The sequence below is a fragment of the Microtus pennsylvanicus genome, chromosome 15 (assembly GCF_037038515.1).
Source record: "Microtus pennsylvanicus isolate mMicPen1 chromosome 15, mMicPen1.hap1, whole genome shotgun sequence".
NCBI lineage: Eukaryota > Metazoa > Chordata > Mammalia > Rodentia > Cricetidae > Microtus > Microtus pennsylvanicus.
In genome coordinates this window covers 68036208-68062150 of record NC_134593.1, presented here as the reverse complement: position 1 = coordinate 68062150, position 25943 = coordinate 68036208, and the positions used below count along the sequence as shown (strand labels likewise).

Sequence of the window (25943 nt, the reverse complement as noted above, 5' to 3'; positions counted from 1 at the left end):
CAAAAACTGTCAAACATAATTAGTCTCCTCAGGGATCTTGGTCCCCCAGTGAAAGACTGGATTAGATTTCATGTTGACTTGAAACTTGTCATTGAAAAAGAGTGTGCTTGAAAGCTCCCTCCCACCCCAGCCCTGTGAAAGTTGTTCTTAAGATGCCTGAGAAGAACAGGTAACATTACCTGGGAATGTTGTAAGTATATTTTACCCTTAAACCATTGATTATTATAAGTCCATTGTACCCAAAGCAGTTAATTGTTCAGCCGCTGGCCTGGAACGTTTTCCCCAAAGACTTATCTCAGATACTTGAGACATGCTCGCATAGATTTGCTAATTTAGATTTTTACTGACTGCAGCTCATTTCTCTGGAAGTTGGTAGCTAGAGGCATTCAAACAGCATTCTTGGTTTGGAGAATCTTCCTGGATTGAGGTCAACCCGATTTAAGCTGCCGGTGACTTGGAGGACATGGAAACCCTGCTCCCTTCCTCCAGTGTGTGATGTCATGTCACACAGTGTACCCTGCTTCTATTAGGACCAATGCCCGTTACATAAATAGGAACATAAAGTTGAGTAGCCTAGAAGGCTCCAGTCTAAAACAGAGCTTCTCCAGGTACCCGCGAGAGCTATTCGAATTTCTTCTTTTCTGCTTACTGATCCCTTTGGACAAATGGTCATATTAATAAACACTGACTGACTATTCATATGCCAAGGGCTAAAGTGATTCAAATATTTGTTGAGGATTTGTAGACTAATAATCTCTCGTTGTAACGGAGTTGTGACCTGCAAGGATAAACAACCTCTGTGTAGCTTTCTGCTCTAAAACCGCCCTGCTGGTGTGTGTTTGTGTGTGGGCTGGGGGATGCCGTGTAGGAGCCCAAGGCCAGTGTGCATGTGTACCTTCCTGTCCTCTGCTTCCTGCGTGAGTCTGGGCAGTGCTGCGGTTGTGGTGGCCTTTGGTGATCTGTGTACAGTCCCGTGTCTGACTCAGGGGGGCAGATACTGTTTTAGATAGAGCGCAGCCAATTCCTATCAGATTGCACATTAGCGTGATCCGTACGCAGCTGTCTCGCGTTCATCCGCTTGCTGCCCTGGAAGACTTGCGTTAGGCCGAGACCCAAGTTAAACTCAGCATGGACCCAGAGAAAAAGAGAGGCAACTGGCCCTTTCCGGTTGAGTTCCCCTCCCTGTGCTTTTCTGTTTATTCTATGATGGGACAGTCTCAGAGAGACTTGGGTGGTGGCTCTCCCTTGAACCTCCCTGCTTAAAATGTAGGTTCACAGACCAACTGATTGGCTGTGGTCTGGGTTTTCTGAGAAATATGGAGTCTTTGGCTCCATCAACAGTGCACTGACCCAGAATCGGCCATGAGACCTCCAGGGGACCCTAACCAGCTCTCTGTTTTGTTTACCTGGTTAAAGTTGGTTGCCATTTCATTCCGAGGACAGAAGAGGGAAGGTAGAGCTGTGCTCATGGTGTATATGTCTAATTGTTGCTTGGTTTGACACCTCACCTATCCTCGAGGGCACTCAGCAAAGGTCAGAGCGTGAGGTAGGAAATACGGGGCTGGGAGAACCAGCTGAAAGAGCGCACAGCCGAGTGCCGTTGAGGCTGTGTTCTCCTTACACTTCCTTTCTGCTCGCCGATGTTTTGTCTACCTTAGAGCACAATAGTAGCTAAAAGATGGAGGAAGAGTAGCCCTCTGGATGAGGGAAATACGGTAACTAGATTTCTCTCTGCAGATGAAACCTGTGCTAATCGTTGGGTTCCTGCCCTCAATGCAAGCTCAAGGCTTATGGCATACCGAATGTGGAGACCGCACAACGTGGGTTTCCTCCCAGTCTTCCTTCCTCTTTCCTCCTTCCCTTCTCTTTCAGTGTTGGAAGATGACATGTCCATTCACAGGTAGGGTGGTCAGTCTAACAAAGTTCGCAGTGGCCTCCTCCGAGTATGGTCGTATCAGCTCCCAGCCCGTTTTGTCTGCATTTCATCCTATTCTTTTCTTCTCTTGGAGAGGTGCGTGAACTTTGTTGCAAGTGTGGGGAGTGGAAGGTGGTGTCCACTGCTTTTGGTTTTCAAAGGAAGACTCCAGAGCCTTGGCTTGTCAAGCGTCTGTACGCTTGTCATGCAATGCGTGCAAGAATTCTAGAGAACACTTCATTGGGGCTGTACATGCACTGTTCAATGGACCAAGATCACCACACTGTCAGTCTGTCTCTTTGTGTGTCTGTGTGTGTTTACATGTGCACATGTGTGTGTGAGTGTAAACGGAGACTCTGCTTTTATTTCCCGGCCACCCAGACCCGAATAATCACACAGAAGCTATATTAATTACAACATTGCTTGGCCACAGCTCAGGCATATTTCTAGCTAGCGCTTACATCTTAAATTAACACGTTTCTGTTAATCTGTATATTGCCATGAGTCTGTGGCTTACCACTAATGTCCTGGCATCTTTCTTCTTGGGCAGCTATATGGTGTCTCCTTGACTTCACCTACTCTCTCTCTCTGTTCAGATTTTTCACCTGGGTTTACTCTGCTAAACCATTGACCAGAGCAGCTTTATTCATCAACCAATAAAAGCAACACACATACAGAAGGACTTGCCACCTCATGTGGCTCTGAAGCTGACAGGAGTTGTCATCCTAACTTACTCTACACCTTAGCTGTGCAGATGGGGTCTCTCACCGAACGGGGAACAAGCCAATTGAGCTGGACCACAAACCTCAGTTTCTTCTGTCTGCTTCCCTAGTGCTGGGATTATAGGTACATAATACGGCATCTGGACGTGTGTGTGGTGTGTGCGTGTGTGAGTGTACTCATTCACACGTGGGTGTGTAAATTAAACACAGGCATTTGTGCTTGTGCAACAAGCAGTTTACAGACTGGTCCCCCAGACTCCCCTCTCGCATTTTTAACCCTTCATGTGGTAGAGAACAAACAGAACTTCCAGAATTGCTGCCAGGTGAACATTGTGATAACAGCCACAGGGGTGAGGAACCAGGGTGGGTCCCTGCATCCCCCACTTTCCTCCCTCGGTCCCCCCAAATCACTGACGGTCAGCATCAAACTCTTGGTGGCCCACATCTTTGACTGTTCATCCGAGCACTTGGAGGGTGTTGCTGTCTCGTCACGTTGGTCGCTGCCTGCTGGTGAGGGTTGCTTGTCTGATGGTTCTCATTGAGAGCTTAGCCTTGCCCTCCAAGGGTTGAGCCGCCTCTCCGCCCTGTGCTTTGTTGCTTTTCAAAGTGCGGGTCTGCTGAGGTGATGGAGACTGCAGGCCAGTTTATTCTGTGGAGCAGTTTTTAAAGGCTAAGCTGGTCTAAGGCGAGAGGACATGCCAGCTTGGGAGAGAGAGTAGTTTTATAAAAATAAATCGAACTGGTTTGAATATGACAATCAGGTAGATCAGGCTTCATTAACTCACACCCACGCCAATATTTATTTATTATGTATGGTTTGTTTGTTTATTTATTTATGAGGCAGAACCTCTGTACCTGGTTCTGGCTGTCCTGAGTCTTACCACGTAGCCCTGGCTGGCCTTGAACTCACAGAGATCCACCCAACTCTATTTCCTGAGTGCTGAGATTAAAGGTATGCACCACCCTGTCCCATTGCTTAGCCATGGGACATTTTTTTATTGGAGTAAAAAAAGTTTTAAATGGGGAAAAATTAACTTAAACTTGATAATGAATTTAATTTAAAAGTATATAAAAATTTGACTGGGTCAGCACTCTGCCAAATTGATGCTGATTTGACCGTTTCCTTGCGTGAGTTATTTGAGCATATTGACTGTGTATTTCCGCTGTCTGGATGTCCTAGACCTGCGAATCCAGCCTTCTTTGTCCATGCTGGCCCACAGGTGCCCGCCTTTCTCCATCAGCCCTTGATGGCCCTTCTTCAACCTTCTGTGCTGTGGCCGTCACTTCCCTCGCTGCTCAGCTCTTAGGCACATCTGCCTCAGCGTCCAGTGGTGGCCCTGGCTGGCATGGGGGGGGGGGATCAGAGGCTGAGGTCTGTGCATCTTCATTCAGTCCCTGGCTTCGTCTAGGCAATGTCTTTCTGAACTTTATCTGGGACACCTACCACAGCTAGGACAGGAGGTTACCTTTCACTTGCTTTTTTATGCGTCCTCAGACTGGCCCGGGAGCCCTGAGGCTTGGGTTCACAGTTACAAGACCTTTAAAGGCAGTTTTCTATGGGGCTCAGAGTCTCTGCTGTGTTTCTTAAAGGTTATCTTTAGCTTAGATTCTTTTCTATCTATCTATCTATCTATCTATCTATCTATCTATCTATCTATCTATCATCTGTGTGTGTGTTATGTGTGTGTGTGATGTATGTGTGCGTTATGTGTGCGTGCACTTTGAGGACAGCTTGGAGGAGTTGTCCCCTTCCACCATGTGAGTCCCAGGGATTAAACTCAGGTTGTCAGGCTTGGCTCCTGGTGCCTTTGCTTGCTGAGCCATCTTGCTGGCCCAGGTTGGATGTCAATGATTAACCAACCACCTCAGTGTGACTTTCTCATGAATGAGAAGCCCAACAACAGGAGGGATCTGAGTTTGTAGCTAATGAGCTTCGTAGATGTTTTCCTGCAGCTTGAAATTTGAGGTCCCCATCTGAGTGGTAGAGACTATGGCCACAAAGTAGAAGAAGGAAGATTTCAAAACAGGCCTTTTCAGCTGGGCAGTGGCACACGCCTTTAATCCCAGCCCTCGGGAGGCAGAGGCTCACGGGTCTCTGTGAGTTCGAGGCCAGCCTGGTCTACAAAGCATTCCAAGACAGCCGGAGCTGTTAAACAGAAACCCCGTCTCAGTGGGGGCAGAAGTGCTCACGGACAGGCTGGGCTGGTGGGTACCAGCACTCACATTGAGACCTGCGGTTTCATACTTAACTGCCATGCGTACAGAGAAGCCATGAGGGGCAGAGGTCATCGGGACAGGGAGACTGAAGGAGAGCTGATGTATCGGATACCAGAAGCCGAGATCAGAAGACGCCAGTTCCCACAGTCGATCAGAACATTACATGGTTGTGTGCTTCAAGCCTGTTTTCCCCTCAGAACTCCACTGTAAGATTGGGGCCCCAAAGCCACCATGTGTCTGATTCACTGATTATAAATTCAAGACTCCGTTCGGGTTCAATAAGAGTCTCCCTCGACTCAGGCATGGGCTATACACAGCACTATGGTTTTTCTAAGTTGGAATCAGTCAATGGGAGAATCCCAGAGGGCAGGGTCTAGGAAGATCCCAGATACAAAGTTTTCTGGTCCTATCCCGTGGGGTTGGGACACGCCACTTTCTGGACATGATAATTACCGGCACATTGGCGTATAATGATACCCTGGATGTTGCCAACCGAGAAAGCTCATAAAAGCTTCACTGTCTTGGGGTTTCATTCTGCGGGCATGGTTGATATGTGTGTGGGTCACGAGATCCATCTCAGCCCCACAGGCTGGGCTGACAGCACTCGGCAGAGCCCACGCCTGCCCTTACGTGATTGTTCTCTTCGGGACAGCCTCCGGGACAGCCTCCGTCTGTAGCCACTGCAGAGTAAACTTTCCAGGGGACCCACTGTGAGTCACCTTGTTAGCATAAACCATGGGCTCTGTGACCTGGGAAATTCCCCAGCCTTAGAGAAACCAGGGTTAAAGGCCAGCCAAAGTCTTTGTTACATAACTTCCTTTCCATCCACTCCTACTGTTTCTCTAGCCCCTCTGATTTGACCTTTCGAACCCTCTCCACCTACTTGGAGAATGTTCTAGAGGCAGAATGGGAAAGCTAGGAGCATAGCCTGGAAAAGCCAGAGCACCAGAGGCGAATGCTGCCTCAGGGCCCCTGGCCAAAGGGTTAATGCTGCATCTCCTGGTGGAAGAAGGCACCCGGCTGGACCCTCAGTCCCCACTGTGTGGATTAGAAGCTGCAGTGCATCATACATGAGCTGTTTGGCCCTGGGCAAACCGCTTCATCTTCTGTTGTGCCGCTTGCCTCCTTCATGGAGATGTAAATAATGGGGTTCTGGCCAGTTTCCTGAGGTTGTCATATCAAGTGACCACACACTTGATGGTTTAAAACCACAGAGATTCTACACAGCGCTGGAGACCAGGAATCTACTCTAGGCGTAGGCAGCAGGCCTAGCTCCCTCTGGAGACCCCAAGGGAGAATTTTCCTGAGTGGTCTTTGCAGCTTCTGGTACCAGTGATTGCTGGCTTGTGGTTGCACCATGGCTGTCTCTGGTCTCCACATCCGTATTGTTCTTTCTCCAATGTATGTATGCACCTGAGCCCCTCCCTCACCCATGCCAACATGTTTGCTGTGCCTGGTATTTCTGTGAATGCTACCTGTTCCCCTTGCCTCCAGGAAGGGAGGGGGTTTTCTGCAGTGCAAGGAAGGCCAGAGGTCACAGGGGTCCCGAAGGAGCTGGGACTTGAAGCAGGTGTATTGTCAGGTGGAAAGGAAGCCACCCACACTCACATTTGTTGTGGGTGGGCATGCATGGAAGATAGTCTGGCGTTTTCTTTAAAAAAGGGAACATGTTTTACCTGAATGAGTTTAAAACCCTGCCTGTCGGCATGTATAGCAGCCTTATTCATGACTGCCAAACTTGGGAGCTACCAGGATGTTAAAGTGAATGAGCAGTCAAGAAAGGCTCAAGACAAAAGGCCTGGAGCTATGGAGTCTAAATGTGTGCTACTAATGGACAAAGCCATTTGGAAAAGGCTCCACCCTGCAGGCGTCTGACGCTGTGGCATTCTGGGTACAGTACTGGTTTACTGTACCCAGAATTGTTTAGGGTAGGGAGTAAAGGAGAGATGAAAAGTCTGAACAGAAAGGACGTTGAGGTTGGGAAAATGACTTTTGTCACTTGACAGCAGTGGATACACATGGGTACACCTCTGTTCAGGCATCCTGAAGTCAGTCACGAAGGCTGCACCGTGCGGCTGTGCTGATGCCGGGTATCCGTGGTAGCAGGGAGAACGCTCTGGAGAGCTCTGAAGGTGTTGAGACTTGAGAGTGGGCAAGGCTGTGTTTGTTCTCTCCTGTTGCTCAGTTTTTGCTGTGAACCACAGAGTACTCTAAAACATCACTCTCACTAAGATTTTAACCAAAGACAAAGGAAAGGGTAGAAGCCCAGTGGGTGGGGATAGAGGCAGGCATATCAAGGCTTGTTATTGGCACAAGTTGGCAACCAGATTGGCTGTGAGGCTGGGAACTTGCTGTGACTAGAAAAGCCGGTTGGGGCTACTGCAAAGACACATCACCTCAGCCTGGATGCCTAGCTGTTTATTTCCCATGGAGTGATGTACTCGAGCCTGTAGTAGGGGTCTTTTTAATTTAGACACATGTGAGTGACATATTTGCACGCTTGTGACCCAATCCCCACAACCCAAGAAAACATATTCTTCCCTGTGCATCTCGGTGCACAAATCCCAAAGAATGGCATCAAATGCTCACATTGTTGAGCAGAGTGTTCCCCTCCCTCCCTCCCTCCCTCCTTTCTTCCTTTTCTCCATTCTTCCCTATCCCTCACAGCTCTTCGAGCTTGGAAGCAAGAGCTACGTCACATCTTATGGAAGGTCAGGTTTGAATATTTGGAGGAAATAGTTTGGTTCAAACAGGCAGTGCTAGCCAGCATCTCACAATTGGGATCCTAGTGACAGTTTAGTCTTGTCCTGCCACATTAGTGACCCAGATGAGCTGGTAAGAGATTGCCACCCGCTTCTCAGATGACCCTTTCATTAATAGTTCAAAGGTGTCTTGCTCTGTTGTCCAGTCCCAATCATGGAACTCAGGTAGCCAGACTGGGGTCATGTGATCCTTCATTTTACTTTGTGAGGTGTTCTTTTGAAGAAGGTGGGGACATTTATCTGTTTGTCCCTTCACAGTGCAGGTTCTTGGAGCTGGTTATTTTGGGGATGATAAGACAAGAGAGCCTTGGAAGCCCTGAACAGCGTGGATTCCCTCTTGGGAGGAAAGGGAAGCTAGGGGACACATTTGAACCGCGATGGTCCTGAAGCCCCTGGATAGGACACATGCCTTTATGCCTTTCCCAGCCACCTCGAAGTGAGCATCTTTGGGTACCACGCACCCTGACCATGATGCACTGCCTCATCACAAATCAACTGAGCCAGCCAACCTTGTACTAAAGCTTACAGCATGTGAGGATTCATGGGGAATGGGGCTATAGACGGAGTGCAGGGCTCTGGACACCAGGGAGAGAAACAGAACTTGTTTATTTCAACACACACCAGGCAAGAGGCCTCCCGGAAGTAGGAGAATTTGGAGCTTTGTTTGCTTTGTGACAGGGTAGCCCAGGTTGGACTTGAACTAGCTACACCCAAGATGACCTTGAATGTCAGATCCTTCTGCCACCCCCTCCCTAGGGCTGGGCTTTCTGGCATGCCCCATCACACCCCTCAACAGAGGGTTTGGGGAACAATGTCAACTTGGTAGATGTCTCATCTGTGGGTTTAGTGTGGTTTGGACTTGGAACCGGTCTACGGAGGTGGAGTGGTGATCCACCCTGAGATAGCACAGCCTGTCCTCGCTGTCCCTCCACACAGTGGATGGTTCCACTGAGATCTGCGCTGAGCGAGGACTGAAGTACAGTTTCTAGCAGAGTGGGGAGAGCTGGCGGGCATCGTGCGTGCTGGGCTCTCCAAGCCAGGCCACTGGGAACGTGGTGATGAGGGAGCCCTGGCAAACTTGGGGGGATTTTGTTGGGTTATATTGTTGCTTACTGGGTGGGCAGATGCAGTCAGAGCCAACTAACCGGCATGCCAGAGGAGAAGCTGATGTTAGCGATTTGCCTCTCCTTGGCAGCATTTAGTCACGGGCCAACTGGAAACCAAATTCCTCATGTCACCTTCTTCCCGAGAACCTCCTGTACGTTCCAGGCTGAGAGCCACCTCCTCCAGACACCTCTCCTGTGCAGTCTCTGTCTCGAGAATGGGTTCTGAGGTGGAAATAAATCAGAACTAAGGACTTGCAGAGTGTCCATTCATGTGTTGGGCCCAGCTGTGCCTTCTGCATGTCCAATGTGTTCTGTGTGGCTTCAAATGAAGTCATCTGGCCTTCCGGCACTTACACGCTTTGAAGGAAAGCATTGTTCTAAAACTGTGAACTGTAATAGCCTCTCAAATGTGTTCCCTGAGTGGGAAATTTAAGTGTGGGTTAAGGGAAGGATGTGACTCCCAGGTGGTCAGTGTGGTAGTTCCGCAGGTCGAAGTGACAGGTTTGCAGGTGGCTTGGACATGTGATTTTCGAGACAGTTGGATGGCTGTGAGGGTTCCCAAAGCCTGGGCAGAAGGAAACATGTGACATCTGTTAACTAAAGGAGAAGAGGCCATGTGACAGGCAGGGTTTCAAGAGGAAGGTCACCATTTTTTTGGGGGGACATTTCAAAATTTGAGGTCCTTATCAGATGTACGGGAGGGGATGTGGAATAAGCAGTTGCTTGTATGAGTCAGGTGTTTATTTATTTTTAACACCATTATGTCCATTGCAGGAATATTAAAACTGCAATAATTGAGAGGAAAACAGTATTCTGAGAACTAAGCTCATGCTTGCAGAGGTAGAACATGATTTAAGTCTGTTAATAGAACCTAGTTTCTACCCAGGTGAGACCATGTGGGGTACGGAGAGCAAAGGGGGGCTCCTCAGACATTTCCCCAGAAACATAGGAACCGAGGGATCAGATGAGCGAAAGGCTGAAGCGTTGTGTTAGGATTGAAGGATGTTAGGTTAGAAGTCAGGGTTTAGGGCTGTGTAAGTTTCCGTTACTGGAACACATGGCTGGAGATAACCAGCGTGCCAAGAGAAAGAGCCTTCTTCTGCTGCCTCTCTCTCTTTTCTTCTCCCTTCCCTTCCCCCTTCTCTTTTTCTCTCTCTTTTGTCCCTCCCTCCATAACCCCTTACTCTATGCCATTTCCAATACCCACTAAATAAACTCTATTCCCAAGCTCTCTCTGCATGGCATATCTGTCTCTCACCCGCCGTGGCCACGAGCCCTCCACTGCCACCCCCTGTGGGACCAGCCTCGGGTCACCCTGTTTTGTTTATGATAACTGGTTGGTTGGAAGCGTCACCCCAGACCCTGGCATCCACATACCCAGAGTCTGGAATGTTTGGGTTAAGGCCACACCACAGCCCTTGGCATCCATATATCCATAGAGTCTGGAATGTTCAGGAGGAAGTTTCATCCTAAGCCCCCTCCCCTGGGAGTTGCCTCAGTCCAGACTCTACCCCAAGAACAATGACCCCTCCCAGAGATGCTCAAGACCACTCCTGCAAGGTATTTAAATTGTACCCCTGAGTACAAACACTAGGTTTTCTGGTCTTCCTTCCCTGTCTCCTACATTAAACCTGGGCTTTTTCTAGTTTGGTTTAATTTGGTCTGATTTGGATTACTGTGTCGGGGGAGAGGTTTATTGTGGTGCAGAAACTTTCCCTCAGCATTCTCAAATCGTATAGGGTCTCTGTGTGTACACAGAGTGTGTGTGTATCTCTGTGTGAGTGTATATGTCTATGTGTGTGTGTCTCTGTGATTGAGTGTGTGTATCTGTGTGTCTCTGTGTGTGAGTGTGTGTCTCTGTGTGTGTCTCTGTGTATGAGTGTGTGTATCTGTGTGTGTGTATGTTTCTGTGTGTGCCTCTCTGTATGTCTGTGTCTCTCTGTGTGTGAATGTATGTGTATCTCTCTGTGTGAGTGTGTGTGTCTCTGTATGAGTGTGTGTATGTCTCTATGTATGAGTGTGTGTGTCTGTGTGTATATGTGTATCTCTGTGTGTGTGTATGTCTCTGTGTATGAGTGTGTGTCTGTGTATGTCTCTATGTATGAGTGTGTGTCTGTGTGTATCTGTGTCTGAGTGTGTATCTCTGTGTGTGTGTATGTCTCTGTGTATGAGTGTGTATCTGTGTGTGTGTGTGTGTGTGTATGTCTCTGTGTATGAGTGTGTGTATGTATCTGTGTCTGAGTGTGTATCTCTGTGTGTGTGTATGTATCTGTGTCTGAGTGTGTATCTCTGTGTGTGTGTGTGTATGTCTCTGTGTATGAGTGTGTGTCTGTGTATGTCTCTATGTATGAGTGTGTGTCTATGTGTATCTGTGAGTGTGTATCTCTGTGTGTGTGTATGTCTCTGTGTATGAGTGTGTATCTCTGTGTGTGTGTGTGTGTGTATGTCTCTGTGTATGAGTGTGTGTTTGCGCTTCAGCATGGTACGATAGATTTACTTCCCAAAGTCACACTGTGGGTCTCTGCTCATGGCGACCTGACCCTCTGTGTTAGACACCATCTCACCCATTCAGTAGCTGTCGCTCCTGTGCTCCCATCTCACAGGTGCTGTGAGTCACATGGGGGTGCTTGCTGCTCTGAAGGAGTTGGGGTCTTTGTGTTGGGCAAGGATGAAATGCAGTTCCCTCAGGGATAAGTTAGAATGAAGGCATCTGTTTACCTGGGTCTCCATGTGTGATCATTCGTGGCTTAACCAAAGAGACGTATTCTGAGCAGTTGTCCCTGGGTGGCTTTGTCACTCGGCTAACCTTGCCTGTGCTCACACAAATTAAGACGGCTCGTGATGTCACTTGGCCTTATAATATTTTAGGGATTACCATAGTATAATCCGTTATTGTTCATCAGAAGGTCATGATGTGACATGCGACCATATATAATTTATTTATTTTTATTTTTTTTAAATATTTTTTATGGTTTATTTAATGTACATTGCTGTGAAGGTGTCAGATCCCCTGCAACTGGATCTTCACAGAAAGTTGTGAGCTGCCATGTGGGTGCTGGGAATTGAACCCAGATCCTTTGGAAGAGCAGTCAGTACTCTTAACCACTGAGCCCTCCATCTCTCCAGCCCCCACATATATAATTTATTACACAGATGATCAAAGATAGTTTCTTATCTCAGTATACTTGTCTGGCAGCAAAGGAAACCATGTGTCTCGGCTGGGTTTTCTGAGATTTGGATAGTGAGAGAGCCTGGGAGGATCCATCTATGGCATCTTCTAAAGGGAACTTGGAGTCCTTTGAGTTCGTATTTCTTAATTTAATATTACATCCCTCTCTGTAATGTTCCCGCGTACGCTACAAATGCTGTTTACTGCTCAGTCTCTTTGAACGTGGTCATCAGTGTTTCTTTCCTGCTTCCTCCTTTGTCCTTTTCAAGGGGTTGGTTCTTGGGTTTGAACTCAGGTCCTGTACAGCTGAGTAGTTACCTGATAACTTCTCCATACCTGAGCCTTTCTTAGCTAGTCTGTCTTCTCAGACTGCCTTTTCCTGCTGATTCAAAACAAAACAACCCCACCACAAACCATCACAAGTCTTTAAGCCTGAAAACATGCTAATGAATTCCACTCGGAAGTACTAACTGGGAAATTCCAGATGTTCTACTGGAAGAAAGGGCTCAGGCCTGTGGATGGCCTTTCAGTGGTGTCTGGGAAGCCCACCTACGTGGAGCCCGGGTAGGCAGGGTGACAGGTGCTCCCTGGGAAGGGTGGTGAGAAAGAGGTGACCCCATTGGCTTCTCCTTCTCCTGGTGTCACTCAGGATCCCTAGGGTGGACAAGGCGAAGCATTGGAACGTTCTAGAGACCCAGATTTACCTTTAGGAGCCCTTGCATTGTTTGCCACAGTCCTGGGGAGCTGTCACAGCTCCCAGTCAAAGCTCTGTGCCTTTGGAGTGTCCTGAGCACTTCACACCTTGCTTCCCAGAGCTGCTGAGGTCTCAGTACTGCTGAAACCCCTTAGGTTCTCTTGGCAATTTTCTTTTCCTTTGTGGGGAAGAGGGTGTACTGAGGGTTGATTTTAGGGCCCAGTGCACTCTACTACTGGACGACACCCCCAGTCTCTACTGGTGTTTTCTGACTAACTGTATTGTGTGGTCTGTGTAGGAGCTTTCCTCTTCTGCCTCAGTGAGGAATCTGGATTCTTTTGTTGTTCACTGGTTACAATGCACTACCAATCTTCCTGATTTGGATTCCCAATCCTTCCCAGATTTGTCCAGTGGGACTCCTCTGTCAACCTTTTCTGTTCTTGGCCCTATCTTCATGGTACCTTGAGCATCTCCCAGTATTGCAGTACAAGAGGGTGTGGTCCACCTAGCACCTTTTCTGCCCTGGTAATCAGCCGTTTTTAAGACGCCATTGTCTCTATAAGGGCAATGTTATTAAGAAGTGAAGCTCTGGCTATCCGGGTGTCAGAGTGCTCTCATTGATTGGGCCATCACTGCCCCCAGGGTCTCCCAGTGTGTAAGCATGCATGTGGCATGTGTGCACATACACGTGGGTATGGTGTGAATTAGTACAGATTTGACTTCTCTGCCTTCGTATGCTTAAAATCTGGAGGCTGACACATTGCCCAGAGGTGGGCGACTTCTTCAACACAAAGGTGTACTTCTAAGGACGTCATCCTTCTAACTCTTTGGCAGGTGGCTCAACCCGTTGTTTAAAACTGGTCACTCGCGGAGGTTGGAGGAAGATGACATGTTCTCAGTGCTTCCAGAAGATCGCTCCAAGCACCTCGGAGAGGAACTGCAAGGGTAAGGGGCGTGAAACAGTAAGAGAAGGGGAGGGAAGGAGAGCCTGGCGGCTTGCGGCTTTCAGTAGGGTTGGCCTTCTCGGGTCCCTTGCTTTTTGCTGCAGACCTTGCTGTGGCTTCCTTCTCCCAACAAGGTGTGCTTCCTCTCAGGCTGGCCTGACTTAGTGACCTGGGAATGAAAACCTGTGTTGGTAGGCAGTGAAGGGAGCCTGCTCCACAGGCTGTCCATGCCTGAGATCTGTCTCTGGGTGAGGTTTACACCAGAGTGAGTGCCTGCCTTCTCTGGCTACCAAGGTTGCTGTCGTCCAGCAAAGCTCGGCGGTAACTTGTTCCCTGAGATGTTCCCCCTTGAGGCCCATTTTTCTGGTGCAGCAAAGTCTCCCTCACCCATCATTCTGGGTCCCCCGGGACAATTAGCTGGTGTTTGTGCCGCATCTCAGAATAACCCTGTCATAAACACTTCTCTGTCCTCCTGCCACCTCCCTGTTTTGCGCAATGACCATGCACACCATTCTTGACTCAGCTTCTGTCTTTTCGCAGGTACTGGGATAAAGAAGTCCTGAGAGCCAAGAAGGATGCACGGAAGCCTTCCTTAACCAAGGCGATCATAAAGTGTTACTGGAAATCTTACCTGGTTTTGGGAATTTTTACGTTAATTGAGGTAAATGTTTGCTCTAACCTGGCCCCTGTTTCTGAGTGCGTGGACCAGGAGGAGACACACTCACTGTTGATCTTCATGGATGGCAGTGGGAACCAGCAGGGAGGAGAGGCCAGATGAACTTTGGAGTGTGTTGAGCTCAGGGAAGAAGAATGATGAATTCCGTTAGTTGTGTCTTTGGAGTGGGCCATGATGTTTAAGTGGCTGATGCTGATGGATGTTACTGTTTTTTCTGACAACTCAGCAGTTAGGAGCACTCACTGCTCTCGCAGAGGTCTGGGGTTTGGTTCCCAGCACCCACATAGTGGCTCAGAACCACTGCCCAGTCTAGTCCAGCGGGATCCTGTACCATCTTCTCACTTCCCTGGGCTCCAGCCTGCGCTCAGTGCACATACACCGCACTTAGGGACACACACATCCACACAAAATAAACACATTTTCACAAGGCCTAAGGTCCAGTGTCACCAGAAGCCACAGTGTCCTATGGTGCATATCGCATGCCGGCGTTCTGCAGTGTGGGAGATCCAGAGACATCTTTGATCATGCTTGAGGAGACATGTCCTGTGGTTTGGAGGAAGTGCTCCTGGGCCGAAGCCCGGAATAATCAGTGCCCAACAAGTCATTGTTAACCTCCCTGTGCTAAATCCGATAAATGCTCCCCGAGAAGGGTACTGTCAACTTTCCCCTCTGCCCAGGCACCTAGAGCTGGACCCGCTCTGGGCCATGGTCCAGCTTGAACTCTAGTGGCCTTCTGTGCCGTTCACTCTAGTTGGCTGGTCTTGCCTCGGAAGAGATTGCTGGCCTAAAGTTGAGTTTTGGTAGCCTGGCATACAGAGTGGAAACCAGTGATCAGCCGAAGGTGGAAAGCTGAGAGACCCTTCAGGGTTGTCCAGTAAGATCAGGGCCTGTGCTGGTCAGTGGCTTGCTGGAGGGGGATCCTGAAAATTTGGCTGTATGGCTTGTCCCTTTGTGTTTTTATTTATGTATATGTGTATTTATGCCGCTTGTATCTGGATGTCTGACGAAGCCCGAAGAAGAGGTCTGACCCCTTAGAGGTAGAGGTTCAAGGCCATTGTGAGCCTCCGCCTCCTGACCTGAGTGCTAACAGTTCAGAAATGAAAAAAGGTTCTTAAAAAAATGCTGCCACCAGAAACCATGTATGAAACATTTATTCATGATGTTAATTTTATTCCTTTTAGGACTTTGGTGAGGTGGGAGGTATTCTTATTATCAACAGCTCCCCAAGTGCTGAGTTCTCAGTATCCTGTACCCAGGGCCACCCTGAAACATAGATGACAGCTAGCTGAGTTTCTGTTTCAGCCACTCTGAGAGGAGCCCAAACCTTCTAGACTGGGGCTGGTCTAAGGTCATGAACTTTGCCCCGAACTCCTCAAGTCTGTTGCTTGACCTTAGCCTAGGGAGGATGGAGCCGGGATGGCCTTGGAGCAGTGGTGGCACCTGCATTTGTCCATAGTGTCTCCTGGGGCCAGAAAGTCCCATGCAGTACTGGACAGGGGCTGTCACTGGTGGGTCAGCGTGTCCAGTGTGTCCAGGTGGACCTGAAGTCCTGCAGCAGAAGTTGGGCTGCCTCTGGGTGGCTCTGCTTTCCCTGCTGTGACCCCTGCTGTGATAACTAAGCAGCCCTTCCAACACAGTGACATCTGGGGAGCTACGAGTCTTTTGTGTTCAGCTGGGAAAATGATGTTTGGGATTTCTTCTTCTTCTTCTTCTTCTTCTTCTTCTTCTTCTTCTTCTTCTTCTTCTTCTTCTTCTCCTTCTCCTTCTCCTCCTCCTCCTCCTCCTCCTCCTCCCCCTCCTCCTCCCCCTCCTCCTTCCCCTCTTCCTCCTCCTCCTCCCCCTCCTCCTCCCCCTCCTCCTTCCCCTCTTCCTCCTCTTCCTTCCTCCTCCTTCCTCCTCCTTCCTCCTCCTTCCTCCTCCTTCCTCCTCCTTCCTCCTCCTTCCTTCTCCTCCTCCTTTCCTCCTCCTTTGCCTCCTCCTCCTCTTCTTTCTTTTCAGTCAGCCAAAAAGAAGCATGTATTCTAACACAAATACTTTTGTTTTTCACGGACTGGCCCATTGATGCTGATAATCTGCAGAAGTCAGAAATGATTTCTTTTCTTTTTTTTTTTTTTGAGACAGTTTTTTTTTTCTCTTTCTTTTCTCTGTGTAACAGTTCTGACTGTCCTGGAACTAGCTCTTGTAGACTAGGCTGGCCTCGAACTCCCAGAGATCCACCTGCCTCTGCCTCCCGAGTGCTGGGATTAAAGGCATGTGCCACCACCGTCCACCCCAGAAGTAATTTCTTATGAGGAAGCTAATAAGGATTCAGCTACATTTCAAAGTTCATGGCCTGATGGGTGTGGTTGCACCTGCCTGTTACTCAAATAGGTGAGAGTTGGAGCAAGAGGAAGAGAGTTCAGGTCAGCTGGGCTAGTGAAACCCTGTCTCAAAATAGCAAGAAGAAATCGCCTTCAGGTGATGCTTATGATTTTATATGTGTTCCTTTACTCGGGGCTGTGATCGAATACTTGACAAAATCTAAGGAAGGAAGTGTTCGTTGTGGCTGGCAGTCTGAGGGAGAGCCCATCTGATCCCATCACGGTGGGAGAGCATGTTGGCGGCCCCGGAGGCAGTGGTCACATGGTGCCCATAATCAGGAAGCAGCATGATGAAGGCCAGTGCTCTCTCTGCCCTCCTTACTCAGCCCAGGCCCCCGGTCCATCGAATGCTGTCACCCACATTCAGAATGGGTCTTCCCACCTCAGTGGATCAAGTCTAGAAATCCCTCACAGGCATGCCCAGAAGTTCATCTCCCCGGTAATTCTGTAAGCGGTAGGGTTGACAGTTACTCCCAACTATCACAGATTTCCATCCTTACGGCTCACTCCTGAGCCAGAAGAATGAGCATTAGTTTCATAGTTTATGGATTGGTTTCTCGTTTTTGGGATCTTGTCTCTGGTGTTCATTGGTTTCTGAGTTTTATTTGCAGAAGGGTGAACTCAGTGAGGCATTTTGTGCAAAACATATATTTCTTTAGTGACTCAAAAGCACACGGTACTCCTTTGGGAACACAACACCTGTGTTGACCCCTAATCTGTGTGTCCCACCCGCACCAGCAAGACCTTCCCCGGGTGGAGAGGCAGCGAGATGCTAGTCGCAGAAGTCTTGCTTGTCTTTCTAAGTGGCCCCACCTTGTCTGGTGCAAACTGAGGATTGATGGTGACATTCGAGAAACAAGGAGGAGAGGGTTTATGCAGACACACTCCTGCAGGCCAGTGAAAGCCAGCTCTGAGCAGACAGTGAGTTCCCAGCATGTCTGTCCCCTGGGTGCACCTCCAGGGAAATGCCATGGGGACAGAAATGCGTTACCACCTATCTGGAGCCTTCGCAGGCAAGAGCACTGTGGGGAGAATCTGCACAGACCTCCCCCTCACGTCACTCCAGGCCTGAGCTTTGAGGTGTGAGGTTTCTTGGTTGTGGGAGAGCGAAGCTGGGGGACATCAAGGGAGCCTCGGGGGACTCTCCTGCTTGTACCTGTCATAGGCAAGGAATGGTAGGGGTTGGCTAAGTCTTGTTCTCTTGACCTTTGGCCAGAAGGGCAATGATAGACCGCCAGCTTCACCTGCCGACTTGGCCTTTGGCCAAGACTTTTTAGAGTTTACTTTTATTTTATTTGTGTGAGTGTTTTGTGTGTGCATGCGCGCGCATGCGGGGTGTGTGTGTGTGTGTGTATCCGTTTATGTGCCCACACCTTGTAGTGCCCACAGAGGCCAGAAGGCGTCATTGGATCCTGGAGATAGTGTTGGGGACTGTTAAAAATGTGGGCAGCCTTTTACTTGACTGTCTGTGCTCCAGGTAGAGGCTGTAGGGGCTCATGGAGGCTGCTGTTTGAGGTAACCCAGGGTCAGAAGTCAACAGTTCTGTGCATTTGCTCATGGCTGATCCCCGGAGGTACCCTGGCCCTTTGCACTCCCCAGTTCTTTCTTCTGAGTGCCCCTCACCGTCAGCTCATCCGAGGAGGCCAAGTGGGTACCAAGGGGAAGATGGCCCAGGCCGGGACGGGTGGAGTGAGCCTAGAATGAAGCCGGCGTGGTTGGTCGTGTTTGCACTGTGGGCTCTTGTGCAGTCTGCATCAGCTTACTAACGTTCACAGTGATGACCCTGAGTGAGAAGCAAGGGAAATGCTTATAAATGTTTCCATTAAAAAGTCAGAGGACCATTTGCTTCCCTGGGAGAAGATCGTATTTGTAATGGTTGGGAACAAATATCAACAGCTAAAACACTGTCCTCAAGTGGGGTTCTTCATGCAGCTTCTAGGGAAACTCGACTTTCATAAACAACTCTGGTCGAGTCATTTACTCTGCCGTGGCTGTCTGTAAGCCGTGGGGTTCCAGAACCATCTGTGCACGCTAATGTCCTAGCCACCAGCCATTGTGCTTGTTCATGCCTTTTCATCTAACTTAGTTTTTTAACATTTCGTGAACCCCAGAGCTCTGAGTGTGCCAGGCTCTTCCCGTGACCTAAAGAAAGCAGTCAGAGCTCACACCCACTGTGGGATCGTCTGGTCATCTCCCGGATGCTTCTGAGGGAGACATGGCAGATTCCCTTAGTTGTAGATGGAGGCTCAGAAGAGGTCACAATACACGGCACACACAGGACTCGCAAGCGACAGACCTGGCTTTTAAAGCAAAATGTGTGATTTTTAGATGTTCTGTTCCCCTCCCCCGTGCTCCCCTGTGTGGACTCCTTGTGGGGGATGATAGGAGGAGGAAAAGTTGTTAGTCCCCACTCTATGGTAATTGCTTGTCATCTAGGGCCAAGCTCAGGGGGACGTTTTCTTTCATAGAATCTTAAGGACGTTCTAGAAACACCAAACTCGACCAGAATCAGGAGCCCCTGTCTGCCTTGTAAGCCACATTTGAGTAATCTGTCAACTATGTCGAGACGCGAGTCTTCCAGACCCGGCTCACTCCACTTTGAAGCTGTCCCCACGTATCACACCATTTATCTAGGAAATGTTTCTGTTTGTACCTTTAACAGTTGCGCTTTTGGCTGCAGGATTATCGTGCCGTTGTTCACAGACACATTAACTACAGCTTTAATATCATCAGCGTGCCTTGCCAGGGCTCATTTCCCCCTCTTTTTTTCTTAAGCCTACGTTTTATCGATTAATTTGATTACTGTGTGGGTAACTAGGGCGTTTGGTCTCAATTGTTCTTCCGGCCTCACCATCTTGAATAGTTGAGATTATCAGTAGTGTAAGCACCAATGTATCTGGCATGCATGCATCCATCCACCCATCCACATATCATTTCTTGTAATTACATACACTGCACATGTCTGAATGTGGGTTTGTACATGAGTACAGGGCATAGGAGTTATAGATGGCTGTGAACCTCCCGGCTTGGGTGCTGGACTTGAACGCAGACCTTCTGCAAGTGCAGTATGTGCTCCTAACTGGCAGTTCTGCCGCACCGTTTTCCCCTATGCTTCGGACTTTGGTCCAGTGAGATGCATCCCGTTGACTTAGATGGCTTTGGGTTTTTTCTGTCTGCCCGTCCGTCCTTCCCTCTGCAGTTACCTTTGTGGTCAGTATTTTTGTAATTGAAAACACTGAACTGCTTGTTGAGCAGGGGTTCCCACAGTCTGGGTTGGCGCGATGGCGTTCCCCTCCCGAGTCACTGAACGTGTGACGAGGAGTCCCTGGCTCCTCCTCACTTTGCAGTGCCCTCTACTGTCACTCTGAGGACCCTAGCGTGTGCTTGCTGGTTTCCCCCGTGTGATGTCGGGGATGCTCGTGTTTAAGGGGAGACGGCTGCAACATGGTGAGGTGACCATTATTTTCCCCCTTGTGTGTTAGCTGTGATCTCCCTACAACGTCTAGGTCTGCTCTGCTTAGTCTTTTGGTCACCCCGAGGTGTAGTATGTGTAGAAAGCTCAAGAGAGTGTCTGACTTCTTTTCTTCTACAGTTAGTTTGCAAACTGTGAGTGGCCCTTTGACCTTCCCTGCTGGGGCTAAGGAGCTTTTTGTTGGCCCAGGAAAGAGATAATCTTTAAAGAAGGCTGCTCTTGTCTTCTCTGCTGTTTCCACGCTCCTTTATGATTGTATTTTAGTTAAGCCCTTTTAAATATTTGTGCGTGCTTGTGTGTGTGTGTGTGTGTGTAGGTCAAAGAACAACTGAGTCACTTCTCTCCTTCCACTGTGGGTTCCAGGGATCAAACTCAGGTCACTGTGCTTGCGTGGCAAGCGCTGCTACCCAATGAGCCGTCTCGATGGCTGGAAGTCACTTTAAAAGCCAGTTATGAATCATCTTTCCCTTTGAACACAGCGTTTCCCGAGCTGACTTTCCCCTGCTGTGTTCAGCCGGAGTGCTTTTGTTTAGTGGTTTGAAGCCTACATCTAGGTTCTGGGTTCTTGCGTACTCTCCCATACAGCTCTTGCTGTGTAGAAGCATTCCAGACTGACACCAAAGAAGGATCTGCAATTTCCACACCATGTTTCTACCATGTGCTAAGACCAGACACTGGGATGGGGCAAGACAAACAGTAGTGATGTTCCCCTGAGAAGTCAGACGCTCTCTTGCGTTTTCTACACATACTACACCTCAGGGTAACCAAAAGACTAAGCAGAGTGATGTTCAGAGTCCTTCTTTGGTAGGGGAGCTCAGGCCCCACACACTTTGTGGAGTCCGAATCTGGGCCTCAGTGGATGCAACATACCACAAATGCTTGCCCCTTCTCTGTGGTCTCACGGTGCAGTTCAGGGTGGAAGATCCCAATTCCTGCATCTCTGAGATCTTGGTAGTGATGTGTTCCCCAGATCCGCTGCGTACCTCACCGTCTCTGGTCTCCCTCCACTAACCCTTGTCTCCTGTCTGCCCTTCCTGCAGTCCATTGCCTGCTGCTTCCCCCACAGCTCCCTGCTGCTCGTGGTCCACCCTTCCTGCAGTCCATTGCCCGCTGCTTCCCCCACAGCTCCCTGCTGCTTGTGGGATTTACGTCAGCATCATTTTCTCTCACAGTTTTCTCGCTTCCTCTGCTTTGCTTCCATCACACAGATCAGGAACTGTGGAACCAGGCAGGAAGAGTCTCGGGTCCTCAGGGAGCTTGAAAGGGGCCCCAGGCCCAGTGGGGACAATGCCCCATCAAACTCTGTAGTAAGTTACTCTGCAAAGAACAGTGGTGGAGGCCGAGTACCAAATCTCCACTGGGAGGTAGCTGCCTTCAGGGGCTCCGAGGTTCAGGTGCCGGAGTGTCTAGCCCCAGACCTGGTGCCTCTGTGTCTCATAGCTGTGCCTAAGTCTCAACACAAAAATGTAAACTTACCTAAAACATTCACTTTTTGAAGGTGTGATTTTATCTTCTTCTGTCTCAGTGAGGGTGGGAGGACTGGGAAGTGCGACTGTGTGGGTCTAACTCAACTTTGGAAGTGGCAGGGTGGGCGGAGTCAGAAAGTTGGCCGCTATCTGGCAGAACTTTGGCTGTTGGGGCCTTGAGGGATCTCTTTGCCCTCCGGTAGTACCGTGAGATTGGCCATTTTGGGGGGGGGAGAACAAAGGGTAGGGAACTTCTTTGGTAGGGCACAGAATAGATCTAAGATGAAGGTACGACTATTTTTGACACAGGCAGCTGCAAACTATTTTCCTGCCTCCACCTCTGAATTCTGGGATTATAAGCATGTTATCAATACATCCCCGGCTACATTTTTACCTTCCCTTCTAGGTTCCCAGAAAGCTTAATTCGGTTCAGTTAAAAGCATGAGAATAGGTATTTTTGTAATTGTTTCATTGTTTCTTCCTAGGTGAGGGTTGGGGATAGGAAGGATAGGTCCATGGGAAGAGGTATTGACCACAAGCTGTTACTCATTAAGAGGCCATGTACATAAAGGGATTATTAGCTGTGGAACACACAGCTCGGGCATGGAGACCTGCCTTCCCTTCGTTACCTCTTGTTGTATTTGCCAAGTCTTCCATTCCATCGCTCGCTTGCTCGCTCGCTCCCTGTCAGGAGAATTGTGAGGAAGTGACAAAGATTTCATGACTTCGTCCAGAGTATCAGGCAAATTGGGGTGGTATGAGTTGCCCCTGGGCTCCTAGGTGCAGGGCCCAGGTTAGTGTGCTGTTGACCCAGCTGTCCCGGCTTGTCCTAGGGTCTAGGTCCCCCATCTGAACAACATGGTGCCCTCAATTCTCAGGGAAACCCAAGGGTCATCTTAGGAAATGTTGTGCAGCCATTGTGATCATGGGGTCAGGTGCTCTTGAATTAATTCTCTGTCCTTCTTCAAAGATGTTACTGGGGATGGAAGTGACAGAGAGCCTCGGAGTCCATGGAGTCTGAGGGCCTTGGTCGTATGCGTTCTTTGAGTAGCATGTCCTTCTGTATAATACTCAGAATGTCCATGACCTCGTGGAAGGCAGTGTGGTTGTGTGTAGTGTGTGTGTATGTGTGTGGTGTGTGTGTATGTGTGTGGTGTGTGTGTATGTGTGTGGTGTGTGTGGTTGTGTGTGTGTATGTGTGTGTGTGTGGTGTGTGTGTGTGGTTGTGTGTGGTGTGTGTGTGTATGTGTGTGTATGTGTGTGGTGTGTGTGTATGTGTGTGTGTGGTTGTGTGTGGTTGTGTGTGGTGTGTGTGTATGTGTGTGTGGTGTGTGTGTATGTGTGTGGTTGTGTGTGGTGTGTGTGTGCGTGCGCGTGCGTGCGTACAGAGTGGGAGGTCAGATTTGGGGTCACAGCCCGTTTGAGAGACCGAGGCATCTCCTGTAAATGTCCTGACTGGGGATCAGTGGTTGGGAAGATGTTTCTGTTATTCTCCTTCTTGTCCCCTGTCCCTTCTCATGGACAGAAAATAGTCATGCGAAGCAAACTCTCAGCTGTTTGCACGTCTGTGTTATCTGAAAGGAAAAGCTGCTCAGAGTCAAGTGTCTGAAAAATTTTCAAGCCTGCCTTTTTGTCCTTGAGGAGGAAGTGGTGTGGGCCCCCGTGTTTACTTTTGGTGACTTTGATTTGCAGGGAGTGTTTGGTTTTCTCTCATGGGGGAGGGGTCCGTGAGGATTGGCAGGGGGGAGATGTGGGCTAAGGGGTGTGAGCGGCCTGTGAGTCAGGGAACTGTTATGTAATGAGGGCTCCAGTTCTTCCTTGCTGGTCAGAAGATGGCTTTCCCCAGAGCCTCTCACATCATTGGTATTGGCTTTTGGTTTTTGTCTCGGAGAGTAGATGCTTATTAATCTTGATTTATAATCAGTGCCTGGTGCTGTGAGGCTGGCAGGAAACCACGGTAGCGCCATGTTTAGTTTTCAATCCCAGACTGCCTCAGCAAAGGTGGCAGTAACCGTGGCACACCTGTGTCTAGGGGATAGAGACACATTACACAGTCTGTGCAGACTGCGGCTTTTCCACATGCCCGGCAGAATCTGGGATGCACGGACTTGCAGAGCCTGCGCTGAGGAAGATTGGGACATTCTCTTTTTGGTCCTGTGTTTTCACAAATGTCCTCGTGGAGAAGGCTGGAACAGAAGGAGGTAGCATGCTTATGCCTTTTGTGAATGGACCACACTGTCACTTCCTGTTAGGCTGGGTGGGGCATTGAGAGGCCATAGGAAGCAAGGCGGACCAAGAGCTGGCATGTCCGTATTTAATCAGATTACTAGCCCTTTTCCTCCTCGGCCACTAATTTTTTTCCTTATTCATTTTCAGCCAGCATTTATTTGGCAGCCTGCCAGGTGTCTTTTAAAGTTGATTCTAGCATGCATTGCGCATCTGCCTGGACCAATCCCAGTGTATTAACATGCTTCTGTCTTTGAGCCTGTGGCTCTGAGTTCAGGTTAGAATACTGGTTTGCTGTAGTAATGATGGCAGCAGTTTTCTCTGCCTTAGGTCGGGGGCGAGGGGCATGTGGAAGTAAAGCCGTGTTGAGAAAAATTGGTGGTTTATATTTCTAATGAATGCCTTTTTTTTTCTTTTTTAGGAGACCACCAGAGTAGTCCAGCCCGTACTTTTAGGGAAATTCATTGAGTATTTTGAGAACTATGATCCCAGTGACTCCGTGGCTCTGCATACGGCTTACGGCTACGCCGCGATCCTGTCGGCGTGCACGCTCCTCCTGGCCGTGTTACACCACTTGTACTTTTACCACGTGCAGTGCGCCGGGATGAAGCTGAGAGTTGCCATGTGCCACATGATTTACCAGAAGGTAAGTGACGGTGACTTGGCCAAAGATGGGCTTCGCCTGGAGCCTCAGAAGGAAGTCTTCTGTAAATTAGATTTATGTAAATAAATTGGGTGTTGTGGCACATGTGTATATTCCCAGTGCCATGGAAGCTGAAGCAGGAAGGTCACAAGTTCAAGGCCCTCTCAGACTATCTGACTAGACCCAGTCATAAAATAGTTTAAACCACACTAGAGAAGCTTGCTCTTTGGATTGGGCTATAAAAATTATTATAATTATCATCATTTTCACCATTATTTTTAATTCTGCAAACTTTCCCAATAGAACATGGAAGCCTCCTCTTGCTATCAGATGGTGGTTCCTTATAATACCAGACGAGGTATTAAATTTATGGTGAATCTAGGTAAAAGATAAATGCAGAATTGATTTTCAGTGTTTTCATAGATAGATCTCATAACTGTATTTATGAAATGTTCTTGTTTGGTGCTGTTTACTAAATTCTTCACTGATATAAAAATTGTCAGGGAAATGGAGTTCTCTGTATTAAACCCAGGAGAGAAGAGTCTCTGAGAAAGGAAGGTTTGTTTTTACACCAATTGTTTAATTACGTTAATTTTGTCAAGGTAAAGAGAAATGTAAGCCAAACCCATATTAAATACAGGGCATATTATACTTGTGTGTCTTGGTATAACACATTTATCTTAAACTTAAGAAAAAGTATTTTTGGAGAAAACTTTAGTTTCCTTGTTGCTTGTCCCTCTGATTTTTGAATGTGTTTTATCTTGCTTCTGCTGAAGTTTAATGATGGGACCTGGTGTGATGTGCTCAGTGCCTTTTGTATTGGGGAATGCCACATTCTTCCTTGTTTGCCCTGACTAACAGTTAGGAAGCATGCTACTAGGAAACAGCAGCCGCCAGAAGAGGGGTGTCAGGGTCTGGAGAACCCTCTCAGCGCCATGTGCCGATCTACCATGCTCTCTTGCTTTCCTGTTTTACATTAAACAAAGAAAGACATTTTTATATTATGTATTTTATTTTCCCTGCATGTTTCTACATACACAGAGACACACACACACACACAGATACACACACAGATACGCACACAGACACACACACACAGATACACACACAGATACGCACACAGACACACACACAGACACACACACAGACACACACAGATACACATACAGATACACACACAGAGACACATATACACACACACAGATACTCACAGAGACACACAGATAAACACACAGATACACATATATACAGACAGACACATACACACACAGACAATGCATATACACAGACACAGACAGACACACACATAGACACAGACCACACACACATACACACACCTGTGCATGCTAGATGCATAGCACCTCATTCCTGAAGACCCAGGCATTCTGCAGGAGCAATGAGTGTTCTTAATTGCTGAGACATTTCTCCAACTGCTTACTTCACTTTTCAGGGTTGAGGGGAGGGGTTGAGTTGCCGTTTGGAGATGACATCAAATGATGGAAATTGCCCCATTGTTTACCTTTTTTATGGTCTATCTGGAACTTGCATGGATTCTCTTCAGCAAATACAAA

The 25943-nt window shown here is 48.5% G+C and overlaps 1 protein-coding gene across 2 annotated transcripts in view; it reads left to right on the top strand.

Moving 5' to 3' along the window:
* Nucleotides 1–25943, top strand: part of Abcc4 (ATP binding cassette subfamily C member 4 (PEL blood group)) — a 204686-nt gene that overhangs the window by 22080 nt on the left and 156663 nt on the right. For both annotated transcript variants that reach the window (XM_075949138.1, XM_075949139.1), the window contains exons 2-4: nt 13420–13530; nt 14070–14190; nt 24151–24375. In XM_075949138.1, coding sequence (XP_075805253.1) covers nt 13420–13530; nt 14070–14190; nt 24151–24375 — 457 coding nt within the window. The remainder of the gene's footprint in view (nt 1–13419; nt 13531–14069; nt 14191–24150; nt 24376–25943) is intronic.